The sequence below is a fragment of the Mustelus asterias genome, chromosome 19, assembly GCF_964213995.1.
Source record: "Mustelus asterias chromosome 19, sMusAst1.hap1.1, whole genome shotgun sequence".
Taxonomy (NCBI): Eukaryota; Metazoa; Chordata; class Chondrichthyes; order Carcharhiniformes; family Triakidae; genus Mustelus; species Mustelus asterias.
Window position 1 is genome coordinate 69467656 of NC_135819.1, and position 27053 is coordinate 69494708.

Here is a 27053-nt window from a genome sequence, read left to right on the forward strand (position 1 = left end):
CTTGTAGCTAATGTCCTCCATGCTAGGCAACATCCTGGTAAATCTTTTGTGTACCCTCTCCCCTAAGAGCGTGTCCTGGGATATGATTCCTTGGATTACCCATCCCCGTCAAAATCTCAAAAGTTTCTTTATGTAGAATCATAGAATCTCTACAGTGCAGAAGGAGGCCATTGGGCCCATCAAGTCTGCACCGACCACAATCCCACCCAGGCCTTATTCCTGTAACCCCACATATTTACCCTACTCATTTCCTGATACTAGGTCAATTTAGTATAGCCAATCAACCTAACCCACATTGAAGGAACGTTCACAGGTCTGTTATTTGAGGGCTCATGTCATTTCTGTTTTTAACCGTTATTCATTTCACTGTTTTGCAGTCCATTTGATGTGCCCCAATTGTGATGAGTTTTGTAAGCTATTGGTGAGGGAATTGCCATTCTCTTCATTCAACTGCACCAGCATGTTTGGATGGAAATTGCCACATCTTGGAGCTTTGTTCACTCTCGAACTCCTGAAGATTGCCATTGTTTGTGGTATTAAGAATTTTCTTCCATTTTATAATGGTGTTTCTCCCTCCACCCCCTTCCTGCCCCCGTGTTTTTAAGTGGTTTAAAAAAGTCACCATCTGCAATTTCTCTGTCCTTGGAGCAATTGAATTTTGTGCATAACATTAGGAAAGTTCAACTAATCAGCTATGTGTGAGTTTGTGGTAACTCTGTGAGTGTTCAGTGTTCCGAGCAAAGTAATTGTTTTTTTTTGAGCCAGTATACTGGAAGCACTGGTCAGAACAGTTCTTCCCCAATTATGGGTTCCCAGGTTAAGTCAAGATATGGGAGGTGAGAGTCTTGGAGAGAAGAGTTCAAATGACCGGTCAGATCAGTGCACATTTTTCCATGGTTCCTACTTTTGAATGCATTGACCCAAGGGGAGATTGCCTGCCTCTTTCCCTTCAGCTGGAGCTGCATTCTGAGGAAATAAGAATTTGGCTCTGTTTCATGCAAACCACACCAAACATCTTGTCATAAACAAATTTGATTCTGTCAATGTCCCAATTCTACCATTGGCCGCATGCAAAATCCCAATCAAAAATTGGTTTGATATTATTAAAACAAAATTGAGTAAGCATTTCAAGCTGTTTTGTGCCACCAATGCAGCTTTGGAGCTGCTTTGGCTGGGAGAGTTGTGTTCGTGTATTACCACACACTTGCACTCTGGCTCAGTTTCTTAAATGCCGTATGCTACAGAGGCATCGCACTAAACTCACTGCTGTGTTGGACTGAACAACAATCAAGACTAATAGAATTAAGGCTGTGTTGCAAACACTTAAAACTAAAGTAAGTATGGAGGAACTGTCATATGGTAGAATTGTTGTAAGTGATTTATATGTTGAAATGAAAATACGTGGTTAATAGTAGCAATACATAGCTCAAGGTTCTTATTCATGCATACAAATGTTCAATATATTTGAATCGAAAGGAGGAAAATTGGGATAAATGAGTATCATTAAGAAGGAAACTCCCTCAGGGGACACTTGTAAAAATGAGATTTTCAAATCAATATGACCTGATCTTTTTTAAACCTTGCTTTGAGATATTAATATTCATTGATTTTTAAAAAAATATATGGATGTATTTACCAGAAATCCCATTGTATTACCTGAAAAGAGTAAACCCAGTTCATAGTCCCTGAATAGTTTAGAACTTGGATACGTTTTATTCCACAGGTGAAGAAAATGTGTTTATCTTGGATTGTATGACAAAATCTCAATGCAAAGCGAAGTTGTTTAATTTCATACTGATTCTCAGGTTGCAAACAAAGACCTGGCCATATTAAAGCTGAATGATAATCCCTGGAAGAGGGATTCTTGCTTTGATATCGCGTCGAGGTCAGCCCGACCCAGGATTTACTCAAAACTTCAGCAATTGTGTGAACAGAAATTGGGTTCACCAACACTTGACTGGTTGGATAAGTGCAGCCTTCAATATCATAGAATCGGCTTTATTTGCGATTATTGCAGGGCAGTTATGGGAAATGGATTTCGTTCTGATACTCAGTGAAGTGGGCAAATATTTGTTATCCTGGAGGAGGATGAATTCCTTTTTAAAAAATTATTCTTGGGTTGTAGGTGTCGTTGGCTAGGCTAGCATTTATTACCCAACTCTAATAGCCCTGGAAAAAGTGATGATAAGCTGCCTTCTTGAGTTGCTTGCAGACCATGTGGTGTAGTTATGCGCACAATGCTGTTTGGAAGTGAGTTCCAGGATTTTGACCCAACAACAGTGAAGGAACGGCGATAGTTCCAAGTCAGATGGTAAGGAGGGCAACTTGCCTGTGGCGTTCCAGTGCATCTACTGCTCTTGTGCTTCTAGGTTGCTCTGATTGCAGGGAGGTGGTTTTGGGGATCCTGGTGAGTTTCTGCAATGCATCATGTCGATGATGCACACTGCTGGTCAGATACACACTGCGTCAGTGGTGCAGGGAGTTAATATTTAAGGTAGTGAATGTGGGGCTGATCAAGCAGGCTGTTTATCCTGGATGGTGTTGAGCTTCTTGAGTGTTGTTGGAGCTGTATTAATCGAGGTAGGTGGAGAGTATTCCAGTGTACTCCTGACTTGTTTCTTGGAGATGGTAGATAGGCTTTCGAGTTGAATGAATTTATAATTCTCAGCCTCTCACCTGTTCTTGTACCAGCCACATATGACTGGTGCACTTCAGTTAATGCTAATCCTTAGGATGTTGATAGAGGGGTATTCAGTGATGGTCATGTCATTGAATGTCAAGGGAAGATGGTAGGATTCTCTCTTGGTGGAGATAGTCATTGCTTGGCACTTGAGTGGCACAAATGGTACTTGCCACTTAGCCCAAGCCTATTGCATATGGGCACGGACTGCTTAGGTATCTGAGGAGCTGCAAATGGTGCGAAATGTTGTGTAATCAGTGAAAATCCTGATTCTGATGTGATGGAACAAAGGTCAGTTATGAAGCAACTGAAGCCAGTTGGGCCTAGGACACTACCCTGAAGAACTCCTGCAGCGATATCCTGGAATTGAAATGAGTGACCTCCAATAACAACAACCATCTCCTTTTGTGCTATGTGTGACTCCAGTCACTGAGCGTTTTCCTCTGATTCCCATTGACTCTGGTTTGCTCAGGCTCCTTGATGTCACCCTCAACCAAATGCTGATGTCAAGGGCAGTCACACTCGCCTCAATTTTTGAGTTTGGACCAAGGGGCAGAGCGACCCTGGTGGAAAACAACCTGAGTATCAATGAACAGGCTATCAGCAAGTAAATGGGCTTGATAGCACTGTCGACAATCTCTTCCATCGCTTCACTGAGGACTCCGTGAGTAGATTGTGGGGGCGGTAATTGGCTCAGTTGGATTTGTCCTGCTTTTGGCAGACAAATCATCCCACCAAGTGGCAAAAAATTCTGAAACTTTCGCAACAAGAAAATTAAGGTTTTTGCTTGTGCGCATGAACTCATGAACTTCACCGGAGTTTCAGCTGTACGATCAAACAGTTGAGATTACAGCAGGAATTGGGCACACATTGTTGATGATGGGGGATTCTGCTGCTCCAATTTCTTCATGTTGTTTTGGCTCTAATTGGACAGATCACTGTTATCAATATTTCCCATTAAGTTCTCTGAAGGACTGAAAGAAAACTTTTTTTTGTAAACTGTAGTCCTAATTGTTATAAAGATAAATGCAGCAGACAATTGTGTACATCAAGGGACAAAAAACATCAAATTGGGCGACACGTTGGCACAGTGGTGAGCACTGCTGCCCCTCAGCGCCAAGGACCCGGGTTTGATTCCCGGCTCAGGTCACTGTCTGTGTGGAGTTTGCACGTTCTCCATGTGTCTGCGTGGGTTTCCTCTGGGTGCTCGGGTTTCCTCCCACAGTCCGAAAGACGTGCTGGTTAGGTGTATTGACCCGAACAGGTGCCGGAGTGTGGTGATTCGGGGAATTTCACAGTAACTTCATTGCAGTGTTAATGGAAGCCTTGTGACTAATAAATAAACTTTAAAATTAGTTGAATGACCAGTAAATCGGTAATGTTGGCTGTGTGAGGAATTTTGGGCCTTTTGATAAATATTGTAATGTTTTTTGTCATTATTCGATAAGGAAAAGCAGTCACAGACTAACTTAGCTTCCATAATCAGCAATTATTTCAGGAATAATGGACCTATGAAATTGAATAAGAAGACACTGACCTAATTTATGAGGAGTAGTTTTATACTGTCATTGCTCTGAAATGAGAATATAGGCCTGGACTCATTCTTGGGATTTTTTTAAATATTTGTTAAAAATCAAGATTTTTTCACTGTCAGTTAAATATTGTTTTATTTGCAAAAGGCCATTTTAATTTGGATCAAAATTATGACATATAATAGGCAGTGCATGAAATTCCCATGATGCTGTGTCTTCCTGTCTAATATATTTAACCCCTGACCCTTTTATTCAACTCATTAACTGCTTTTATATTAATGCTCCTCTAGATTGGATTCCCAAGACTGGCACCCATGAACCAGCTCTGACTATTTGCATTGCTAAATCCAGCAGTTAACTGATAAGGATGCTTCTTTCGTTGTTGAGTCTGCACAAGCATAAGGGAGCCAGATTTAACAGTACAGTATAAAAACCTAGAACCGGCTTTTTGGATACCTGCCTCCAAGAAAATGGAATAAAATGGCACCACAAAGCGTAGCTTTTGTAAAGCATTAGATTAGTCGATCACCCTGCACATCATCAGGGGAGAAGTTAGAGCTTTTATTCATTCTTTGAATTTGATGTCACTGATGAGGCCAGCATTTATTGCCGGTCGCAGACAGTGACTTGCTGTAACATTGAGGACAACAAAGGGTCAATCGCATTGGTTTTGCTCTGGTGTCACATGTAGGCCAGGCAGGATAGGCAGGGAGGATTTGCTTCTCGGAAGGACATGAATGACAATCCGATCATTTCATGGCCACCATTACTTATAATAGTTTTCTATTGCAGGTTTATTTCTTGACTAAATTTAAATTAGGTGACATAGTGGTTAGCGCTGCTACCTCACAGCGCCGGGGACCCGGGTTCAATTCCGATCTCAGGTCACTGTGTGGAATTTGCACGTTCTCCCCGTGTCTGCGTGGGTTTCCTCCGGGTGCTCCAGTTTCCTCCCACAGTCCTAAGCTGTGCGGGTTAGGTTGATTGCCCGTGCCAAATTCACCTTAGTGTCCTCGGAGGATTAGCAGGGTAGGGTTACGGGAATAGGGCCTGGATGGGACTGTGGTCGGTGCAGACTCGATGGGCAGAATGGCGGCCTCCTGCACTGTCGGGATTCTATGATTCTACTCAGCTGTTGTGGTAGGATTTCAACTCGGGTCTCAGAATCATTTGCCCAAGCCTCTGGATGACTCATTCAGGAATGGAACCATGACACTAACACACCTCTGTCTTCCTGCCTGCCTTGTGCATCAAATTAACCTTTCACACAATCGCTGGCAAAGTAGAGTTGAGTGGAACATTCTTTGCTAAATTTTCTGACACAGCAATGTAATATTATGAGTCCTACTTTTTGCGGCTGTTTCTGAAACTCAGCTCAGCATGTGGCTTAAGCCAGTTCTGGCTGTTGCGGGGCTACTGATGGCCCTTGTTTTTCACATTGAACGGCAGTATGGTATCCCCTTGGAACAGATTTCAATTGTGATGTTGTTTGTGTATTTATTGAGGGATAATGAAGATTTAATTCATGATAAATAAATGTCAGTCAGAATATGTTGGGTTAAAATGACACTCAAAGCGTTAATAGAAACAACACATTGGAAATATTCAGTAATGGGGTGGCACAGTGGTTAGCACTGCTGCCTCACAGTGCCAGGGACCTGGGTTTGATTCCTGGCTTGGGTCACTATCTGTGCGGAGTCTGCATGTTCTCCCCGTGTCTGTGTGGGTTTCCTCCGGGTGCTCCGGTTTCCTCCCACAGTCTGAAAGATGCGCTGGTTAGGTGCATTGACCTGAACAGGCGCCGGAGTGTGGCGACTAGGGGAATTTCACAGTCACTTCATTGCAGTGTTAATGTAAGCCTTACTTGTGACTAATAAATAAACTTTAAGTCGGGCAACATTGAGGGAGAAAGTAATAGGCTTAATATTTTACTTCAGTGACTCAATGGAAACAGAGGTGAAACAGGTTTTAACCAGGGAGAATGGGAGGAAAGAATTAACAATTAAGTCTGTCACAGGGGAGATGAAATGATAAAAGGAGTGATGGTACAAGGCATATGGGGGTGGTAATGTGGCAAGTCAAGAAACAAAAATAACCTTCATGCGATTCAAGTGCCAGGCAATGAACATCTCCAGCTAGAGAAAATCTAACCATCTCCCCATGACATTCAACAAACAGCATTGCCACCACTGAATCCCCCACCAGTGAAATCCTGGTGATTACCATTGACCAGAAACTTAACTGGACCAGCCATATCAATGCAGTGGCTACTAGAGCAGGTCAGAGACTGGGTATTCTGTATTGATTAACTTGTGTCTTGACTTCCCAAAACCTGTCCTCCATCAAGAAAAACTCAACATGATCTAAGACAAAGCAGCCTACCCTATTCACCACCATAAACATTCCAACTCTGTCACTGGTGCACAATTAGATAGAGGTAATATCTCCAGGATACAGTGCAGGAATTTGCCAAGGATGCTCCAGCAGCACTTTACAAACCCCCATGACCTCTACCACCTAGAACAGGGTTTCCCATGCCTTTGGAGGCACGGAACCCCTCCCAACCTCTCGAGCTTGGGGGAACCCCAAATATTATCTTAATGATGCTGTCCCCTTTTTGCCACAAAGCAGGTGTGGATACAGAAATCAAAGATAAAGGAGTCTTTTCTAGCTGTGCCTATACACATATTAGGAATTAGGAAGAAATACACAGTCGCAAATACATGTGCCAGCCATGTGGCCCCCTCACATTAACCCCTGGCCAAGCCAACCTCCCATGGCCCCTTAACATTAACCCTGGGAATAGTCCCCACTTTAGAAGTTGCTAACCTGGTAACAATTAAAAAGCTCTCCTTTAAAAAGTATCTGGGTGCGCACGCGCGCGCACACATATAGATGCACATCTCTCTAGCACTCGCCTCTCTCACACTCAACCTCCTCTCTCTCACACAATTACCCCTCTCCATCTCTCAGATTTATATCTCAAACACTTGTCTGAGGCCTGCTCAGTGTGGGGCTGGCCCACTTGGTGTGAGGTCCGCCCGCCTGCTCCAATGCCCAATCACACTTCTTCTCTTTCGGATGATCTCCACTAGTGGCCATGGACTTTTCTGCCCAGCAACAGCGACATCAAAGAAGTCAAATGGGTCAATTAGCTCCAAGAGGCCTTGCTCTGATAGGCCTATTTATTTTTTCTAATAATTATTTTTAAACTTTGCGTGTTCATACTGGCATTTGCATGTAACATGGTGGCCACCAGTTTCATGCACCCCCTGGAGAGCTTTTGCAGACCCCAGTTAGGGAACTCCTGACCATGGGCAGCAAGCATATAGGAAAGCCACCACCTTCAAGTTACGTATCATCCTGACCAAAGTTCCCTGAAAGCTGTGCAGCAGCCCATAATTCTCTACTGTGACAATATTGTGCCTTTAGGAAATTTTAATTAGTCATGTTTCTGTGCTGAATATGTTTACTAGTCCTTCCATTTTATCAGAGCCTTTCTGTCTGGATCTAGCGGCACTGTATTGTTACTGCAGCGCCATAATTGATGCAGTGTTTATTGTGATCTGAATTGATGCAGGGTTCTGTTGTTTTGTGTCTTCCCCTGGGATATTGCAGAGTGAGGCTTGATTAGGCTGATTGAGAGGTAAGGTCATATGACTGGGTACAGCTAAGCTTTCACAACTCGAGGCAGTCTGCTTCTGGGCTCTTTAGAGAGAGGTTGCTTTTGTTGTATGTCTTGCTCTATTTGAAATGGAGACTGGAATCTGCCAAGAAATAAGCCTTTTCTTTGAGATTCTACTCTTTAAGAGTGGGGCTTTCTCAGGAAGTTGCTGCATGAGAATGAGAAGACATATATCTGGCTGGATCACTCTCCAGAAGTGTCAAAAGGCTCTAAATCTAGTACCGACGTAAGCATCTTTGGTTTCTGTGCTAACTGGTTCTAAAGAAGGGATTTATTTCTGTGGGCGATAGTGCTAAATTGGAACAATAGAGATAGCTAGCTGTTGAGAATTATACTTTATCATGTTTAAACCTTTTAATTGGTAAAAGTTATGCTAATTCTTGTTATATTCTAACTGTTCGTAAATAAATTTTGTTTTGATTAAAAGCTTCCTAGTGGGTCACTTGAACCATACCTGGAATGAAACATCTTGTGCTCACCCTCATGCCAAAATCAAATGTAAAAGTTAGGGTCTCGGCTAGCTTCATAAAATATCTTGGAGTTTCTGATCTGGTCCTTTACGCTACACAGACTGAGCACAAGTCACCCCTTTTAAGTTGCTTCATGTGCGCAGTCAAACAATGAAATCCAAAGAACCTGCACCTTTAAATTACTGGGTGGGTGTGCAGCAAATAAAATGGGAGGGAACTTTGATCCTGACTTGGAAATATATCTGTTCCTTCACTGTCGCTGGGTTGAGGAAAAAGGAAGACGCATCAAAAGCAGTCAAGTTGCCTTGGTCAGAGCAGCTGTGACAGAAACGCAGAAAGTGAGGTCGAAGGAGATTTAATCAAAGGTAACTGGGAGTTGATGGGTTTCTTGTCTGTCTCTAGAAATGGAGATAGAGAATCAAGGAAGGAGTTCAAGGTGAACCATATAAAGAGGGGGGGGGGTAAAAATTGGATACAAGTTGCTGAAGCTTTCATGCTGAAACAAAGAGTGGGGAACAGTGCCAATACAGTTAATAATGTAACCTGATGAGGTAATTGTGTTATCAGAGATAACTCTAAAAGTTTGTCGCTGTATGTTTTTATTAAAAAAGGTGCTTTGATGCAGTGAGGTACTTTAGAAGTGCGGTGACTTATGTTGGAACTGCAGTCATTTTATATACAGCAAATCCCCACAGACAGGAGATAATTGATCAATTAACTTTGGAACAGCAATGTTTCTCGAGAGGATTGTTGTTTAGGACATGGAGGGTGCTGTGGGACCTTTAAACAACCAGCGCAGCGAGCATTTGCAGTATTGGTAAACTGGCTGAAGTATCTGCAGATTGGAGCCACCAAAAATAAAAACAAACAAAGGTTTATTTATCTGTAAAGAAATATTGATTTTATCCTTGATACAACAGGCTCTAATTTATCCTATGATTTGAGAACAGAACACAAACCCTGGACATTACTGCTGAGAGACACTCAATTGCCAATTAAATATTAAAATAGGATTCAAAAGTATTAACATCCATGAATATTACATAATGTATTTGACAGCTGCATCACAGAGCACACTTCAATGTGTTACAACAGTTATGTTCTTGATATAAGCATTCCTTAGAGTTGCTGAGATAACAGTGGAATAATTGATGCACAATATTTAGAGCTCAAGAAAGAACTTAAATTGATCGTGTCCAGGGTGACGAACTCGCAGCAAAAATCTCATCAGCGCAGAACCTCAAGGTGGTGAGGTTTGGCCAGGTTTGTGGGAGGCACAGGGGCGAGGGCTGCCAGTGCATTTCAAGCCCCTGGGGAGCAGATTGAAAATTAGAGTGCAGTGAGTTTGCGCAGGTGCCACCGAACATCTTTTATATGGGAAAGGTGGAGTGCCAACATCAAACAACCCAAGACATGGGAGTAACAACCCAAATACGGAACAATCCATAGAACCATAGAAAGTTACAGCTCAGAAACAGGCCTTTTGGCCCTTCTTGTCTGTGCCGAACCATTTTTTGCCTCGTCCCACTGACCTGCACTTGGACCATATCCCTCCACACCCCTCTCATCCATGAACCTGTCCAAGTTTTTCTTAAATGTTAAAAGTGACCTCGCATTTTCCACTTTATCCGGCAGCTCATTCCACACTCCCACCACTCTCTGCGTGAAGAAGCCCCTCCTAATATTCCCTTTAAACTTTTCTCCTTTCACCCTTAACCCATCCTGTAAAATCCGGACAGTTCGTCACCCTGATAGCATATTTTACATCCTCAGGACATCTACACGGCAATTTACGAAAAATTAAATAAGAGTAGTCACGGTTGTAATGCAGAAAATGCTGCAGTGAATTTACTCCAAGGTCCCATAAACAGGAGTAGGGTAGGTGGCCAGATAATCTGTATGTTGATGGATCAATGTTGTCCATACCACCAGAAGGACTCCTGTTCTTGCCTCGTGCCTTGGGACCTTTAACATCTATTTAAATGGACAGGGCCTTGGTTTATTATCTATATATGAAGAAAGAAAACACACCACTAACAGTGTAGCACTCCGTCAACACTGAATTGAGGTACCAGTGTAAATTATGTGCTATTTTTCTTGAAATACAGGTTGAATTCCACAACTTTCTGCAAAGGCAAGAATCCTCCCACAGAGTCAACCAGTCACCTGGTGGAAAGGTGCTGACAGTTCACTGGTATATGTATGATAACATTGCCCTTGTTCATTTGGAAGTTAAAAATAGCTGCCCTTCAGGGATGAATGTTGGGTTGTGTTCTTTTGCTTCAACTTCTTCGGCAGAATGGATATGACACACACACCTATGAAAACTGGTCCATTCAGGCATAAAATGCTGAGGTTTGTGTCTGCTGAATCACACTATGCTGAATGTTAGAAAGGGATATGATCGGGTGCAATGAATGAGAAACATTCTTATTCTGTTTACACTTGTTGGAAGCTTTGTGCAGAAATCTCTGAATGGGAACAATCCTGCTCCGTTCAAGTAGACCATTCTTGAGCAATACTGTCTCTCGTCCTCTATCCATATTAAAGACAGCAAATCAGAACTATGTAGCTTCATACTGTGGAGTTCTCCACGAACTACGTTTGTACTCGCGTAACATTTACTAGCAGGTTTAGGGCAGGATATCAAATGATATCTGAGACACTCTGGCTAATGCACAGCTGTGTTAATTTATGATCTTTTAAGTGACTTCACCAATCGTAAAATAACAATGGGATCAAAATTACTTGACAGGAGTACGGGAGGTGTCTTCTGTACTCATCCCTTTGCAACTGTGATAGGATGTGGTGGAAAGACCAGGAACAGGCCAAGAGCGTGGTAAACCCAGTATCCAGTTTTGCATCCATTTCCACCCCGGCTTGTAAGAAACTAGGTTCCCTACTTTTGGAATCCTTGTGATCCGGGCCTGAGAACTGATACAACCATGAGGCCCAATGGCATTTTCCTCAGCTAGAGGAGACTACTTTGGCTACAAATCCAAAGAAGCCTGTTAGTTTCAAGTGGTGCTTTTTCAAAGAGGGCCTCTGAGGTGCCATTGGCTTCTTTTTTCTTGGGGGGGGCGGGGGGGAGCACAGTGTCTGCCATCAGTGAGGCTCCTTGAATGTAAATGTGTCTCGAGATTGAATGTCATGGGTTAAGGGAGTTGCAGTCAGTAATTCTCCATTAGAAATCTGTTTGTGTAGATCACGGGATGGCATCATGTGAATGAGTTAAACTTCTTGGTGCTGCACAGGAAAAGTACTGGAGGCTCTAGAGGGAAGATTATCATTGAATTATTATCAATGACTCATAAATTTAAACACATTGATCTTGGAGCACATTTATTTTTCTTGTATAGATAAATGTTTCCGAACATGCCACAATTGTTCACTATCCAGAACATGGATAAGTGGTGGTGGTGTGTATCATAAGAACATAAGAACATAAGAAATAGGAGCAGGAGTAGGCCATCTAGCCCCTCGAGCCTGCCCCGCCATTCAATAAGATCATGGCTGATCTGACGTGGATCAGTACCACTTACCCGCCTGATCCCCATAACCCTTAATTCCCTTACCGATCAGGAATCCATCCATCCGCGCTTTAAACATATTCAGCGAGGTAGCCTCCACCACCTCAGTGGGCAGAGAATTCCAGAGATTCACCACCCTCTGGGAGAAGAAGTTCCTCCTCAACTCTGTCTTAAACCGACCCCCCTTTATTTTGAGGCTGTGTCCTCTAGTTTTAACTTCCTTACTAAGTGGAAAGAATCTCTCCGCCTCCACCCTATCCAGCCCCCGCATTATCTTATAAGTCTCCATAAGATCCCCCCTCATCCTTCTAAACTCCAACGAGTACAAACCCAATCTCCTCAGCCTCTCCTCATAATCCAAACCCCTCATCTCCGGTATCAACCTGGTGAACCTTCTCTGCACTCCCTCCAATGCCAATATATCCTTCCTCATATAAGGGGACCAATACTGCACACAGTATTCCAGCTGCGGCCTCACCAATGCCCTGTACAGGTGCATCAAGACATCCCTGCTTTTATATTCTATCCCCTTCGCAATATAGGCCAACATCCCATTTGCCTTCTTGATCACCTGTTGTACCTGCAGACTGGGCTTTTGCGTCTCATGCACAAGGACCCCCAGGTCCCTTTGCACGGTAGCATGTTTTAATTTGTTTCCATTGAGATAGTAATCCCATTTGTTATTATTTCCTCCAAAGTGTATAACCTATATCGTCAGGTTAGTGCCTTCAGATTAGAATAAAAGACCACCTAGTCACTAAAGATTTGTATCCCATTTAGTGATACAACACAAAAGGTTTTTGGAGTAGTAAGGAGTTTAGGGTAGCAAAATAGTTTGGGTTAATGCAAACTTGAAGTATTTCAAGTGCCGGGGCGGCACAGTAGCTAGCACTGCTGCCTCGCCTCACAGTGCCAAGGACCCGGGTTCAATTCTGGCCCCGGGTGATTGTCTGTGTGGAGTTTGCACGTTCTCCCTGTGTCTGCATGGGTTTCCTCCATGTGCTCTGGTTTCCTCCCACAGTCTAAAGATGCGCAGGCTAGGTGGATTGGGCATGCTAAATTGGCCCTAGTGTCAGGGGGATTAGCAAGGTAAATACATGGAGTTATGGGGACAGGACCTGGGTGGGATTGTGGTTGGTGCAGACTTGATGGGCGAATGACCTCCTTCTGCACTGTCGGGATTGTATGATTTGGGGCTGATCAGTGTTGACCGAATTATGGGTGAAAATATCAATTGGTGGTGGGCATCAAAATACTAAAATGCTGGAAAAATGGAGCATGTCTGTCAACAAGTAGAAAGATTAAAAGAAGTTTCTGTTTCAGTCTTTGTCAAAATATATATTCTGCCTAGTCTTCAAGTACTCAACCCCTGTTTAATGTTATATCTGATGAGGTGATTAGAGTTTGTAAATTATGTTCTTTCCAGCATGGAATGGTGAGGGAAGGTCCACAGACTGAGGAAAGCTTCAAATCATTTGGACTTAATGAATGTGCCTGAGTCTTCTAACACTCAGTGGTTTTATGGCAATAGGATAACTTTATTGAAATTTGCTAAATCATCCATTTAATGGTTTATATTTGATTCATGATTCATTCATATAGTATTCCTTCAGCACCACTCTAATTTAGTTGACTCCTGGATCGGCAATTCAACGCAACTGCCATTTTTAGTTAAGAGAACTTGGGGCCCCTGCATGACACAAGTGGGAACACTTCACTTCCCAGATTCTTAATACCTGTTGATTATTTTGTACATGCATCGAAAGAGCAGATTCAATGTGAGTGTCCTCACTTGCCTGCTAATAACTAAGAATTGTTTCGGAGGCATTATTTTGAGATTTTCTTCTGTCACCAGAGAACAAAATACTTGCTTGTGGCTGGATTATACAGTGGCCAAGGACATGGGTGCATCAATGCATGAAGTGTGGAGTATATACCTTCCAATTGTAAAAAACAATCAGGCAGTTTAACTTCTGATTGCAATTGGACCATCAAACAGACTTGGTTATCTTGTGCTTCTAGCTGTTGACTTCTGCCTGTCTCTTCTGAAGGAAGTACCACTTTGTATGTCAGGCAAGTAGATCCACTGTGGTTATGCTACAGTAAAGGGGACACTGTCTGCTGCAGAGTATTATACAAATAAGAGAGGAATCTTACTGTCGGGATAGCACTTGAGTAATAGGGGACCGCTGTAGAGTGGCGTTGTGTTTACAATGGCTTTTTACTTTAAAAACTGTACATTTTTGTAAACTTACCCTGAGTTATTGATGGCTGTTCAAAAGTGATTCAGAATTCACTGCAGTGGTGGGGGAAGGGCAGTAGCCTGATTGAAGATACCGCCTTCGGTGGTATTCCAGTTGAAGATAATGGAGCGGGAAAGAAAGAGCATAGGCCGGATAGTACTGAGGGTTGGAGACTGAAGTCCAGTTACTTGAGGCTACAGCTATGACGTGGATTGCATTTTGATCATGCCCATGTTTTACAGCAGAACCTGGCCCCTCAAATTGTCTCCAAATCCCCTTGCCATTGGACCAAGGGCCACCCTGTCAAGACGTACACCCACAGAAAATATGTATAGGCATCTATCTCTCATCGAAGTGAAGTTTGGGACCTGGAATGTCAGGATCTTCATGGACAGCCCCAACACTGATGGGCTTGAGTGCTACACTGCCATTATCGCTCAGTATCTCAGGCACCAGGAACTATGGTGTGCACATAGTGGTGGGTTGAGTCGAAAGTCCATCTTAGCAAGTACCTGTGAGGTGGTTCTTGACCTTTCCACAGGGCACATTGCGACTGGTAAAAATAACCAAGAGATGCAGGAGTTATTCCAGTGTAATTGCGAAGTTCTCTCAGATTGGAAATTTCATCACACCTTAACAGAAAAGCAGTAATCTGACAAACGTTTTAAGGCAATGGAACAACATCAAAACCCACAACATAAAGAACATAGGACAAGTAGAGCATTTGAGATCGAGCAACTCGCTGGTAAAAATTTAAAGAAAGGGTTAATGGATGGCAATTGCCCTTCTGCAGTCTGAACAATTGCCGAATTTCAAATTGCCTACGGTTCCACCAAATGGTGGCAAATGAAATTTACCAGAATTGTCCTTTGAGCATTTGAAAGACTTGCATTTTTATAGTGCGTCACGACAAAAGCATTCAAAATGCTTTGCGGAAAGTTTCTTTAAGATATATTTACTGGTATTTCGGTAAACAATGCAACATTTTATTTGGTGTGCAAACCAAGATCCCACGAGCTGCAATGAAATGAATCATTTTGTCTATTTCCATGATCGACACTGTGGAAAGAATATTAGCCAGGGTACTATTCCACTCAGGAAGTTATCAGCTTTATACTGTTTTCAGTCAGTGTGACAATTGTCTTTCTAATGTGGTATTATTACTTGACAGTAGTTTGAAAAAGAACCTTGAAATATTTGGGTGAGGAAGAATATTCTGGCCATTCGAACTTATTCTGCAAAAATAGGCCTCTGGTCCACTCCAGATTCTAACTGTTTAGTATTAATACCAGTGTCTTTGCTTGCACAATGTTATGTTAGCTCTTCATGTGAAGGACTGATTAACATTGATCAAAATTTGCCACGTCGGGAGCTGAATGGACGTCTATTGCGTCATATGTGAGCTTGTAGACTGTTGTTTTGTTTCTCTTCATTTTTCATTCTTATACTTCACTTTGTCTCATTTCAATGTTTCAAATCTTTTTGAATTCAATGGCAATAGTTCCTATTCTTGCTATTTTCCAGAGTTGAAATATTCCTATATCACCTCAAATTTATTCAAAATGTGGGGATGCCAGCGTTGCCTGGGGTGGGCATAGTCAGAAGTCTCTCAACACCAGGTTAAAGTCCAACCGGTTTCTTTGGTAGCATGAGCTTTCGGAGGGCTGATGAAGGGACAGTGCTCCGAAAGCTCACACTACCAAAGAAACCTGTAGGACTTTAACCTGGTGTTGTGAGACTTCTTATTCAAAAAGCATGGATTTGAAATTCCCATTATGAATGTGCCGAGGTGCACTTTTGCAATGATGAAGCAGTTTTGTCCGCTTTTTAATGAACTGGTTTCATGTACAGAAAGGAACATACAAGGAGATGTTGCCACTATCTGGCACCTTACACCATCAGGGTTATTATAGAATCCCTACAGTACAGAAGGTGGCCATTCAGCCCATCTCATCTGCATTGACTTTCTGACAGAGCTTCTTACCCAGTACCATTCTTTCCTCCCCCCACCTCCAACCAGCCTAATCCCACTGAGTGTTTTAGAACTTTGAATTACTTTGGGAAATGCAGCTATTTATTAGGTAGCAGCCAATTGGGAATAGCAAATTCCCATTCATGGCAAATGAAGTGAGCAGTTAATCGATCTTCTGTTGGTAGGAGGATGCATTGGCTAATGAACTATATTTCCTTTGCACAATATCATGAAATCTTCAACATCCACCCCAGCAATTAACTGGTACCTTGCTTTAATGTCTCTTCCAGACAACATCAGCCTGTTTCATATTCTCAGGTGCTGTGAAGGGTATTGACCATTCAAACAGATGGATCGCAATATGAGATTGCTAGTTGGAACCCACGTTCTCCCTAAGCAACCCAAAGGTTTTGGTGTAGGCTGCATACAAATTGACTTTTTAATGCACATCTACGGTCATGCAAAAAAAATTAAGGTGTCTCATATTTAAATGAATTGGTCGCACATTCCAGAAATGAATTTGATGGTATGCTGGGTGGAATCCTGTGTGAATACTTTTCTCAGATCCTTTCTCTTCAACACCACTATCTCTTGCCCAACAGCACTGAGGACAGTGTTTGAACTAAGACTGTAGAGAGGCCAGGAGTTAAGTGGTTCTCTTCGAACCCAAACTGAGCATCAGTGAGTGGGTTGTTTCTGAGTAAGTGCCACTTGATTACACTGTTGGTTCCCCCTTCCATCAGTATTAGCTGATCCAGATTAGACTGTTTGGGTGGTAATTGACCAAGTTGGATTTGCCCTGCTTTTTGTGGCCTGACGTAACTAAAGCTTATTTATTAGTCACAAGTAAGCCGTACATTAACACTGCAATGAAGTTGCTGTGAAATTCCCCTAGTCGCCACAGCCTGGTGCCTGTTCAGTTCAATGCACTTAACCCAGCACGTCTTTCAGACTGTGGGAGGAAACCCACGCGGACACGGAGAACGGCAGTGACCCAAGCCAGGAATCGAATCCAGGTCCCAGTGAAGCAGCAGTGCTAACCACTGTGTACCTGGGCAGTTTTCCATATTACTGGGTAGATGTCAGTGTTGTGGATGTATTGGAACAGCTTGGTTTGGACCCGCTAAATTCTGAAGCATATATCTTCAGTACTATTGCTCGAATGTTGTCCGGGCCCATAGCCTTTGAAGTGTCCAGTGCCTTCAGCCATTCATTGACATCATTTGGAGTGAATCAAATTCACTGAAGACTGGAATCTTATGATGCTGGGGACCTCTGGAAGAGGCTTGGATAGGTCATCCATTTGGCACTTGTGGCTGAAAATTGTAGCTATTGCCTCAGCCTGATCTTTTGCACTGCTATGCTGGGCTGTGCAGCCAGATGTTGGGTAGGTTTTTAACACTACCACCAGCCAGGATGTTGTCAGAACCTGTAGCCTTCACTATGCACAGTGCATGTAGCTGATAATGCCATATGGCATGTGCCAAAAAGAATGGATACTCGAACCTATGATGGTGCTGACCTGAGGAGAAGACCAAGTGGGATCGTCCACTTGATACATTTAGCAGAAACTGGTTTCTCTTGGTTCCATGTCTGCCATTTGTTTTGTGAGTACTGATAATGGAATAAAACTTGGGAAGTCATTTGATATTTATCTCATTTTAAATGGTCATATATTGTTCTTTGCCTTCCTTGTTTTGAAATACAGGCTTGAACATGATAAACGATATGTTCATGATGAAATTAGCAAGATTCTCCAACGTGAACGAGATGCAGCAAGTGATAGTCTTATAAAAGCTGTATTGCGGGAGAGAACGCTGACTGAAGAAGAACGAGTAAAAGCCAAGCATGCCGTAAGTAGACTAATAACCTTAGCTTATTGATGTACATTCTAGTTTTAGAACTATGAACACTAATTAGAAGAAAATTGCTGTCAGTGCTAATTGGCTAATATTAAGCCATTTCAAAAATGTGCAACATCAGGTAATAGGACCCATCGCGTGTTTAAAAAGTCCATTGCACTATCTCCAGTAGTCAAGTGACAGGTGAAATTATCAATAATTCAACCTTTTATTGTGGCTGCTGGTCTTAGTTATGTAATATGGTATTGATTGCTGCTGGGTCTGTGTTGCCGAATGTGCTGTACTTTTCAAATTCCTACTCCGAAATTATGCAATTTGGTAGTCTTTTCCTTCAGAGCAAACTAACATTTTAAGTATGTTTGGTGAGTATACATTGCAATGTGAATGATATTGTCTTCCACCATTCATGACTGGACGTGGTGGGACATTGGTCTGATGTGTTGGTTGTGGGATCGCATAGCTTTGTCTCTCATGTGCTGCTTCAGCTGTTAAGCAAACATGCAATCCTGTGTTGTAGGTTCGCCAGGTTGGCACCTCTTTTTCGATATGTCTGGTGCTACTCCTGGCATGATCTCCACACCTCATTGAACCAGAATTGATCTGTCAGGTTTGATAATGATAGAGTGGCAGGTATGCTGAGCCATGAGGTTTGCAAATTGTGGTTGAATACAATTCCAAGCTGATGGCCCACAGTGCCTCATGGATGCCCAGTTTTGAGTTGCTAGATCTGTAATGAATCAATCCCATTTAACATGGTGGCATTTCCACAGAATATGATGCAAAGTGTGCGATGGTTCCACCTGCCAAACCTATGATGGACAGATGCACCTGCAACAGGTAGATTGGTTAGATCAAGTAGGTTTCTCCTTCGCTTTGGTTCCTTCACCACCGACCACAGACCCTGTCTGGCAGCTATGTCCTTCAGGGCTCATTCAGTGGTGGTGTTCTTGAGCCAGCCTTGGTGGTGGGCATTGAAGATCTCCACTCAGATTGCATTCCATTTTCCTACCATCTTCAGTGCTTTTTCCAAGTGGTTTTCAACATGGAGGAGTACTGATTCATTAGCTGAGGGAGATGGGCACTACCCGGGAATCAGCAGGAGATTTCTTTGCCCTTATTTGACCTGATGCCATCAGACATCGGGGAAGTCGGTGTTGAGGACTCCCAGGACACGTTTCTCTCTATTATGTACTGCTTTGCTTCTACCTCTGGTGGGTCTGGCCTGTTGGTGGGACAGAACATGGCTGAGACTGACCAAGCTCAAGAAGACTCAAATCTTTGACCAAGCCACCCCAGAGCAAGATCCAGTTTCTCCCTCTATAAAAATCAACGGAGAAATCTCCCAAATGTGGAGCATTTTCCCTACCTGGGGAGCCACCTCTCATCTAAGACTGACATTGACACGAAGATCTAACATCGTATCCAATCCGCAAGTGCCACCTTCGGATGACAATCTTCGACCACCACAACGTGTGCGCTGATACTAACGTCCTCGTATCCAAGACAATCGTCCACCCAGTTCTTCTATATGGCTCAGAAACTTGGATTACGTGCAGATGCTACCTCAAGGCTCTGGAGAGGTGTCATCAACACTGTCTGAGATAGATTCTCTGCATCAGCTGGTACTAACATCAGCGTCTTCGAACATGCCAAGAGCACCAGCATTGAGGCCATGATCTCCAAAACCAACTCCACTGGGGCAGCCATGTGCTTAGGATGCCAGAGTCCTAACTGCTAAAGCAAATCTTCTTTACCGAGCTCAAGAAAGGCACCAGATCGAGAGGAGGACAAAGGAAGTGCTCACCTCAAGAAACCCAAAATAGACATCAATATCTGGGAGAAACAAAAACAGAAAATGCTGGAAAATCTCAGTGGGTCTGACAGTATCTGTGGTGAGAGAACACGGCCAACATTTCAAGCCTGGGTGACTCTTCATCAGAACGTCTGGAAGATCCTTACTCGGAAGAAACCTCACTGGAGGAACCTCATAATTGAAGTGGGCAATTTTTTGAGACGGCAAGAGGAGGTCCTGAGAAAGGAATGCTAGCAATCTCGAGTCCACTGACCAATTCCACCTCCCAGAAACACTTGCCAAATGTGCGGTGGGCGGGTGTGGCTCTAGGATTGGGCTAATGAAGGACCACAAGAACCCATAAAACCCATGACCAGTAACAGAGTTTCCTCGATGGGCAATCATCCTCTCAAGTGGGTGATCACTGAAGAAGGAGGAGCAACAGAATATACTTGGGGATAGTGATGGTGTCTGGGATATTGTCAGAGTTATGATTTGGTGAGTATGACTGTTTTAGACTTTTGTTCAACTAATCTTTGCAACATCTCTCTGCATAAGCTTGTTGATAAGAAGGAGGATTTGCAGGTTAAGCTGAGTTCAGTGTGCTGTTGCCATTTCCACTGTCCAAGTCAATGTCAGGTTGTCGCTACATAGAATAGAATCCCCACAATGCAGAAAGAGGCCATTCAGCCCATCGAGTCTGCATGGACAAGAAGCCCACCCAGGCTCTACCCCACGTATTTACTCTGCTAACCTCCCTGACACTCGGGGGCAATTTTAGCATGACAAATCCACCTAACCCACACATCTTTTGGACTGTGGGCGGAAACCAGAGCACCTGGAGGAAACCCACGCAGACACGGGAGAATGTGCAAACTCCAAACAGACAGTTACCCAGGGCTGGAATTTAACCTGGGACCCTGTGAGGCAGCAGTGCCATTGTGTCACTGTGTCTGCCTGGTTTCCTCCCTTTTCAACTTTTCTGTAGTAGTTTTGTACAACTCAGTGGCTCACCAGGCTGTTTCACAAGGCAATTAAGAGTCAAGCACATGGTGTGGAATCTCAGGATAAGTCGAGATCAGTTTCAGTTGTGATGTCTCCATCACAAAATAAGGTGCTAACGTTGTGTTCTTATGCTGTGGCTGTTAATAGAAATTGTGTGGGTGTGGACATTAGGTGAGATGAGGTTGTGCCTTGGCTCTGATGACTGTCTTAGCTGAAAACCGTATGAACACTTGCAACCCAGGTGTCCTAAATGACTGTTAAGGAAAACTGAGAGGTAATCGCAGGTATACAGAGAGAACTGCACAGTAGGATGAGTCACTACCTTCAGAAGGGTTGGGGAGGAGGGAAGTTTAAGTTTAAGCATTTGTGAATAACTGCCCTTGACCAAGGAGGTCTGAATAAAGTGCATTGAAGAAGTTGCACATGAGGTGATCTAAAGCATGGCTGCCCAACTCGAACCACGTCCTTTTTCCTGATCACATCAGCCCTCTCTGACCTTTATTGACTCCCAGCCAAGTCATGTCCTGGTTTTAAAATTCCCGTCCTTGATTTTAAATCCCTTCATGGCCTCATCCCTTTCTCTGTAATTCTTCCAAGATATCTGTGCTCCTCTAATTCAGGCCCCTTCAGCATCTGATTTTAGTGGCCCCATCATCGATGGCTATACCTTTAGTTGCCGCTGCCCTAAAACATGAAATACGCCTTTCTTCCTCTCCAGTTCGCTTACCTCTTTTAAGATACTCCTTAAAACCTACATATTTGACCAAGCTTTTGGTCATCTGATCTAATGTTTCTTCATGTGGCTTTATGTTTTATTTTGTTCTATAACGTTCCTGCAAATTACCTTGGGACATTTGATTCATTACATTAAAGACATCAAATGAATATGAGTTGTTGAATATTAACTAGTTACTGTGCTGCCACTTCCCTTGTTTCGTAGTCACCCTACTTCTTCACAACTTGGTTTATATCCAGCCAAACTGAAGCATTCATTGTGTCTGACTTGACATTAAAGCAGTCGCAGTGGCGAAAGTCATTATAGAATCTACAGCCATCATTTCTAAATAATTGCCTTTCAAGGGTTTTATTTAAACCAGGTTGCGAAAGAAGTATTTCCTCAGCAAGTATCAAAGACCTTTTCAGATCTGTCACCTTTCCACAGTCACCGGGTCCATTGTTAGATTCACTGTAATCAATGTAACAAGCCTGTTGTTATTTTAAACTATGTGATAAAATGCTTTTTCACCTGCCCATCTTATTTCATCTCTCCTACCCCAACAACTTTCCTAGGCATTATGAATAATGAGTGGGGATAATCCATAATGATCTTTCAGTGAAGAGTTGATCTGTTTTATTCTTCAGAGATTTATGTAAAATACCATTAGCTTGTTTTATCCTGTCAGAAAAAAGCTGATTTATTAAAATCGTCTAGCTATTTGTATGCTTCAAGAATTTTATTGCAAGTGTATGTGATGCATACAATGTTGTGAATCTCTGTTTTTTAAAATATGTGCATACCTTCTGTTTTCAATATTGAGAGACTTCTGATGTTTGGCATTTCCATCTTCAGGCTATTTTTTGTATTGGTTTCAGACGGCTATTAACTTTGCCACTCCAAACTGGCAGTAGTTCTCTTTGTGGAAAATCATTCGTGAAGTGATTGGTCACTTCATTCATCATTCATCCTCCACCCTTAAAAATACACACTGAAATAGAATTGTGCTGTTTTTGGTACAATTCTTCAGCTCTTCCTCTTGTTACGTGCACTTGAAGGGTCAAGTCACCCCATTCAAAACATCAGCAAGCTTGAAAAGAGTAGGATAGAAGGCCAAGTAAATCAGAAAGCAGTGGTTAAATAATGCCAAGTTTGTGTAACTTGACTGAGGGCATTCACAATTTAATCATTGATGTGGTAGATTGTCTGAAATGGAGGCCAGGAACGCAGTAGTTCCAATTCCCTCGTGCCTTAGCTAGCTTGCCAAATTTATCAAAGGTTTAATTTCTCTGATTAACTCCTTTTTGAGAGAAGATTAAATACTATCACTGAATTCCAAGTCCGAAGTGTTCTACTTCAGAAATGATTTTAAGTATCATTGCCTAATTTCATATGAGAGATAGCCCAGTGGTTGCTGAAAAGAATTTGAAAAGTCATGTGGTAAGGTGTAAGGCAAGAAAAATAATCTGTAAATTTTCACTGCCACATGCAAATCATTTATTTGCAAGTCAGGTTGAACGTTTGCAAGTAAAATGAGCAATGTCCCAGCAAATATGGAACCTTTTCATAAGCAATATTGCATTGACATAAAATCACTTGAGTCCTAATAAATGGTGAGTGAAGTCAGCACCAAACAAAAATCCATTGTTGAGGAAAATGCAGAATACGATTTAATACCATCTCAGTGTAACGATCCTATATTTTCAGGTGGACTAGCTGTTTTAGTAATTTGTTGAAATGAGCTCTCATTAAGCCCATTGCATGTCGGAAAATAATTTTATTGAGCTGCTGAAGTTTCAGGCTGACTTCTTTCAAAAACAAATTGAAGGCCGCATTGTCCAATATGAGCCGCAGTCATTCTCATAATGAGACTGAATTGTAGCTGCGTGCATACTGGGCATGTTGTAAAACTATTTTTTTGTGCTGTATCAAGCGCGTTGAGCCGAAATGGGGGATGAGAAACACTGGGGCTGAAACTACATGGGCTTCTCCCACTCTGCTCAGTGGAAATGTTGGGCATTCAGTCAAGGAGAGGAAATAATTGAGGTGGGAGGAGGAAGTTATACCAGAATTCCATGTCAGTGCATGGAGTGAGATACTTCAGTCATGTGAATAGACTCAAGACATTTGAGTTTGTTCTCTTTAGAGTAGAAACAATTAAGGAGAGACTTGGTTTTCTTGCTTTTTCTATCAAAATCCTTGTTCATTTTGAACACCTCTACTGTTTCCACTGGTATGTGGACCAGTAACCAGAAGGGACAGATTTGAGGTAAATGACCAAAAGAAAAGAGAGATGAAAATTTTTAATGCGTTGAGTTGTTGGGACCTGGACTATACTGCTGAAAGGCTGGTGGAAGCAGTTTCAGTAGTAACTTTCAAAGGAAATTTGAAAATAAAAAAAATGTAGGGCCTTGGGGGAGAAGTAGAGTAATGAGACTAATTGGATGCTCTTCCTAAGAACCAGCAGAAACATGAAGGACCGAATGGCCTCTTTTTTGTGCTGTGATTTTGCGAAAATTGGTTTGGTGAAAATCTTATGGTTGTGAAGAGAATTGCATATAATGGAAAGCTGTATGTTATTGTCAGAGAATAAGTTGCCTGGTAACATACAAGGGCAAAAGTATGCCATGCCCTCTATTTGCTGAAAGGGCAGTCAAGAGCAAATGGACATTGTTGAATGAAATGCAAAACTCCATGCCATGGTCCAATTTCATCTGTCATTCACAATGTTGCATTGAATATATCTTCATTGTAGATCTGTGCAAAAGGCTGCAATAATGTGTAAACCTAAGGGTGACATTAATTACCATAGCAACACAAATGCATAACCAATGCTGAAGTACAGTCACAGTTAAATCAAATCGATCTCTTTGGTTTGGCAATTTAATACAACAGTATTTTTCTCGCCTATGTGGCATTTATTTCTGTGTTGACAATTTCATATGATTCTAATTTAATGTATTAGCTTCTAAATAAATTGCTATTAATCTTGATAAAATTGCTATCTGAGCGCGTGCTTAAATTGATGTGATAAAAGGTTCCAAATTTCTATCACTTACATCTCTCAACATGGAAAATTAACTTGGCGAGAGCTCAAAATTGAAGCTTATTTCAACAGAACCAGTTGAAAACGATGTGCTTGGTGTTGTATAGTAGAATGCCAAAGCACTGATAGCTCTTTGTCACATCTTTCAATGGAGTTGAATGTTTTTGCATCAGGGAAGTAAAACAATGCAGAGACCAGACAACAGGACATGAATAGTTTGTGTCCAGCTGACCACAGGTAATCCGATTCCTGATGCCAGTGTCAAACCCCCATGCACTGCACCACATTCACACTGTGCAGCATCGCCTCCTCCTCACTCCACCTCTTTCTGAAGCACCCCCTTTCAGTACTACATCCACATAGCAATCCTTAACCTGTCAGTGCAGTCAACTATTTCTGGTTTGCATAGCCCAGTAATGTACGACATGCAACAAGTACCCAATGGTCAATTTACGGACTAGTTAAAAAATGAATCTCTCTCCACTGCCAAATCTTAGCATGAGACGATCCACACATTTTTGTTGAGTATTTTTTAAACACTGAATCACTGAACAGGTAATGACAGAGCTGAGGTGCAAATCAACAGATTAGCTGAATTATTCTTATTGTGTGGACATCTTGATCCAAACTAGTTATAACCTGTTTATCAAGGTTTAATATTGGGGGTTGTTAAACTCTGGTGAGCAAAATCATGTTTACTGGTTCAAGTATATTCAGTTGCAGACTGAAGTCATCCTACAGTGACTTTTTACAATATTGCAAAGCCACTTCAGAGTGACATGAGAATGGGAATATAACTAGCCAGTATTTGAAACCCTCTTTTTCCCCCAAGCCACAGGCAGTGGTATCACCGGGGTGTAGCATGAAATCCCCAAACTGTAACTTGGTAACAAAGTATACTAAAAGTCCCTGAATGTTCAGCAAGAGTTTAATCCTCGTCCATTATTTCACTTTTTGAATATTTGTAAGATGTTTTAAGGATTTTTTAAATATGAAAATTCTTGGTGATGAGGAAATGGGACATTTTCCCATTTTGAGCATCTAGTGTCAGTGTCGGGCAACCTTTGGTCAGTTAAATAGTCCAGTAAAGAGCACTGTGCTCGCTTTGGCACCATTGTGACATTTATCCATTTCCCAAACAATCTATCCAGTGGACTCTGAGTGAGTTGTCAATTGGGGTGGAATTAAGGGAGAGTTGTGGGTTGGCACTGCCCATGCTCCTTTCACACAAAATCATTGCAATTAGTGCGCAGAGAAGACTTTCAACCTATGACTTGATATGAATCTAGGGACCAGTGTCAAGCCCAGTGCTGAATCACCCAATCTCCAGTAAGAGGCTTTTTTTTTCTTGATCTGCGTGGTCATTCTCATTTTTAGGTGTTGAATAAAATGCTTCTGAGACATTGAAATAAAAACAGTAAATTCTGGAAAGGCGCATCAGATCTGGCAGCATCTGTGGAGAGAAGAACAATGTTAAGGTTTTGAGTCTGTAGTGATCTTCTTCAGAGCTGAAGAGGGGCAGTAATATGATGGATTATATAGTTGGAGAGGGTGATGGAGAAGGTTGAGCAGAATGGAAAATCAGGGATAGGTAGGAGTTCAGGAGAAACTGACCAAGATGTCATGGTCATAAGACAATTACTTCACATCAGGATTGCATTCTACAGCAGAGTTGTGAACCGACATGCATGCAAAGACACGAGGGAGTCTTCATTCAATCCATTTTTTTCTTAAAAGTCAAATTTCTGTTTTGTTTGCATTATATGCCAACGCTGCACTGCCTGCCATTTCCCAGGTGGTCTAGGTTGAGTAAGATTTCTTCCCTCGCCTTCTCCATATTCAGATTAATAGACTTTTATCCCTGCATTTAAGTTAATCTTCATTCAAGTGGGTAATCTTAGCAATTCAACCTGTCACCTGCAATATAGCAAATCTTTAACATTTGTTTAATGCCACAAAAATCATTCAGTTCTGGACTTCTGTGGAGGAGGATAAATAAGATACTTATCAGTGGCACAAAGGAATTTTCAATTGTATGAAAGTACAAAACCAGATGAAGATAAAAAATGCAAACAAATCCAGAAATTTTGAGTAAAGTATATTCCTGAACAGTTTACTACATGGCTGTTTGATCAAATTCTTTTGACTTTTTGAGTTATAACTTAAGTTTTCGAGAATCATAGGAACAGGAGTCGGTCATTCAGCTCATCGAGCCTACCTGGCCATTTAATACGATCATGGCAACTCAAACTTGTCAATGCCTTTAACATCCACTGTCAATCAGAAATCTATCAATCTCTGCTTTAAATATTCACAATGATTGAACTTCCACAGCTCCCGGGGTAGAGAATTTCAAATTCATGAGGACTCCGATCATGATCTTGGAACTCCTTATTTTGAAACCTCAAAAAGATAAATATTGTACATCATGCATTAAATAGTCTTACAAAAGCAAAATATGATGTGGAGTTGCCGGTGTTGGACTGGGATAGGCACAGTAAGTAGTCTCACAGCATCAGGT

The 27053-nt window shown here is 42.1% G+C and overlaps 1 protein-coding gene across 1 annotated transcript in view; it reads left to right on the forward strand.

The window, feature by feature from the left end:
• chchd3a (coiled-coil-helix-coiled-coil-helix domain containing 3a) overlaps positions 1-27053 on the forward strand; it is a 301499-nt gene that overhangs the window by 104130 nt on the left and 170316 nt on the right. The window contains exon 4 of the mRNA XM_078235821.1: positions 17821-17965. Coding sequence (XP_078091947.1) covers positions 17821-17965 — 145 coding nt within the window. The remainder of the gene's footprint in view (positions 1-17820; positions 17966-27053) is intronic.